Source organism: Morone saxatilis, unplaced genomic scaffold (genome assembly GCF_004916995.1).
Source record: "Morone saxatilis isolate NCDOM2014 unplaced genomic scaffold, NCSU_SB_2.0 Contig21, whole genome shotgun sequence".
Taxonomy (NCBI): domain Eukaryota; kingdom Metazoa; phylum Chordata; class Actinopteri; family Moronidae; genus Morone; species Morone saxatilis.
This window is the reverse complement of record NW_023339774.1, coordinates 8,471,541-8,474,304: the sequence shown is the minus strand read 5'-3', so window position 1 is coordinate 8,474,304 and position 2,764 is coordinate 8,471,541. Positions and strand designations below refer to the sequence as shown.

At 37.0% G+C, this 2,764-nt stretch overlaps 1 protein-coding gene across 1 annotated transcript in view; it reads left to right on the top strand.

The window, feature by feature from the left end:
* LOC118332856 (cytochrome P450 26B1-like) overlaps positions 1-2,764 on the top strand; it is a 15,896-nt gene that overhangs the window by 7,533 nt on the left and 5,599 nt on the right. The window contains exon 9 of the mRNA XM_035668291.1: positions 1,051-1,178. Coding sequence (XP_035524184.1) covers positions 1,051-1,178 — 128 coding nt within the window. The remainder of the gene's footprint in view (positions 1-1,050; positions 1,179-2,764) is intronic.

The window sequence follows — 2,764 nt, the reverse complement described above, 5'->3', positions numbered from 1 at the left end:
AGAGACAGAGAGAGACAGAGGGAGGGAGAATGAACTCAGCAAGGGCAGAGACATCTCTCAGTGAGAACTGGGAGAAAGAAAGAGATTTGTTAAAGATTTTCCACTCCAGCAGAGAGAGGCGCAGAGAAAAATGAGAAAGAGGGTAGAGGAAAGAGAAACAGTGATCATGTTCTCTGGCAGTCCATTAGTGCAGCTACTAATGGATGTAGTGAAAAGATGAATTAAAGGGCAACAATTGGGTAAGTGGTCTTTTTGCCCCAAGGTGGCTCCTTTTACCAGAGCTTAGTGGAAAAAGCAACTTGGTAAATTTTCGTTATAAATGTAAAAATCATTTGAGCCAAACATCAGGGTTAAAGAAAAATTCCCATTCATTTAGCTTCAAAGGGGTATTATTAATAGTACGTCCTTAAAGTTGTCTTAAAGAACATCAGTTTTTGTTCTGGTTGGGTGCAATGGCGCTACTTACCAGAGGTGGCAAAAGTAAACACAGTCTTTACTCCAGTAGAAGTAAAGACATTTAAACCTGCATGTAACAAGCCTGTTTTGGGTACAAGTAAAAAGGTAAAAAGTTGTCCGAAAATAAATACTGAAGTACAGATATTTTAAAAAACTACTTAGTTAGTAAGTTAAGTAAAGTAAAGTAACACAGTATTTGTACTTCGCGACTTCCCACCTCTGCTACATACATATGTGCTTTGAACTTGCTTTAAAATCCTTTGTCAAAAATACATAGGTGTTGTAGATGGGAAGCAGGATTTAGCAAGTGCATGATTCAGTTTGAGCAAAGAGTTACAGATATCACAATATTTTGCATGCATCATATATTTAGTCATCATTCAGTGCCAAAGAACATTGCTAGCACAACCCTAAATGCATGATGATGAAATGCAAAATGCAGTTGCTGTAATGTTGAAGAGATCATCACAAGCCAGCACTTACTTTTCCTTTTCAATCCAGATGTATTGAGTAAATACAGAGAAAGAAAAGTAAATGACAATTAATTTAAATAAGATATAATAATGTGATGTTTCCTTCTGTGTGGGTGTGTAGGACGCCACCCTCGCAGGGCTTCATGTCCCAAAGGGTTATGGTGCGATCTATATCAGCCACTTTGTCCACCGTGACCCAGAGGTGTTCCAGCAGCCGGACAGCTTCCTGCCGGAGAGATGGAGCGGAAGGTGAGGATCTTAGATTTGTCTTTTCCTATGTGCTTCCTTTTCACAGTAAAGTGGGTCAGACTTCAGAAGAAAAATGCATACACAAGTTGTAATCTAAAAGTGACATTTACTACAAAGAGCCCCAAAGACAAGAAGGGCAAAACATATGAAAAGGAAGAAATAAAATGGTTTACCATTTCAAAGGCTGTATCCTGCACATGGTAATGTTTTTCTACAGCCAGTGAACCCCAAGCTATCATTTATTTGTCTGAAATTGTTGAAATGTATTTTTTGTATGTGTCTGTATGACTCTATGACGCATCATGACCAAAAAGGCATTTAAAACATTGATATTTAATTTTGAGTAATAAGTAAATATGTGCTTATGTTGCTTCATCAACCCATTGCGTCTTAAGATGCTAACACCTAAATTAAAAGCTATATATTTACCATAAATCTTATATTTCCGGTTTTATGTCTGTGGAAGTTCAAAAATAGTAGAAACACTGTTAATACAAATCAATGAAGCTCCACCACAAACTACTACAATCTCTAGAATTACCACACTGCAAGTCATATTTATTACAGCACAGTAATGGATTCAGTAACTGTATTTAAATTGTATTACTGTATAACTGTATTTTTTTTCTATTTTTCTGGTCATTCACAGAGTCACAGCAAGTCAAAAACTTTGCCACAATCTCGACTCATCACTCCAAACTTTAAATTTCGGTTTCCGTCCTTTTGAAAGAGCAAATGCTTCTGTCTAGAGCTGCCATCTTGCATAGATAATCAACCATCACAAAAGGAAAGAAACATATTAGAGGCAGAGAGACCAATCTATGCACCAGCAGCAGCAGAAAATAGATAGAAAAAAATGCTGATTTCTAAATCAGTGCTTAAAAACTGGAAATAACTTTGGTTTCTTACCATTGACGCTGCTGCCTTCACGTACCCATCTAAATTCTGATTGAAAGGCATTTATTGGATAGGTATTCATGAGCTGAAGAAGGTGGAATAAAACAAAATATGGCATTGAACTTTCCAGACTGATTAAATAGCTTTTTAAGGAAACGATGCTCATCATATCAATCATTAAATTGAGTGTCCGACTGTGATGAGTTATTTCGTCACAATGCTTATTCTCCATCCAAGGGATCTCTTCATTTACTGTCATAGGGAACTGAACCTGTAACTTTTTCCACAATTTTAAGTGTCTCACCCCTAAAGGTTGACGGACAAACATCTGCAGCATGTGCATCTCTATTCACAAACACCCTACCTGCCACTCACTGTGGCTAACTGTGGTATCACGCACATGCACACACAAACACACTGACCATTAAGAGTGAGAGGGAGGAAGCTTTCAGTGCCCTGACACATTAAGGGTCGAGGAAATGCGTCACAAACAGCTATCTTCATAAAAACGAAAAAGAAAAAATGAGGAAAAACATTCATATACTTAAAGAAAAACACTGGATAAAGTTTAAAAAGAAAAGGAATTAAGCTGTGGTGAAGAGACAACATATTATCAAATGGACAATGGATGAATGTGTATTTCTGTATACGGTATTCGGTATGTTTACATTAATGTATAATCACCTGAA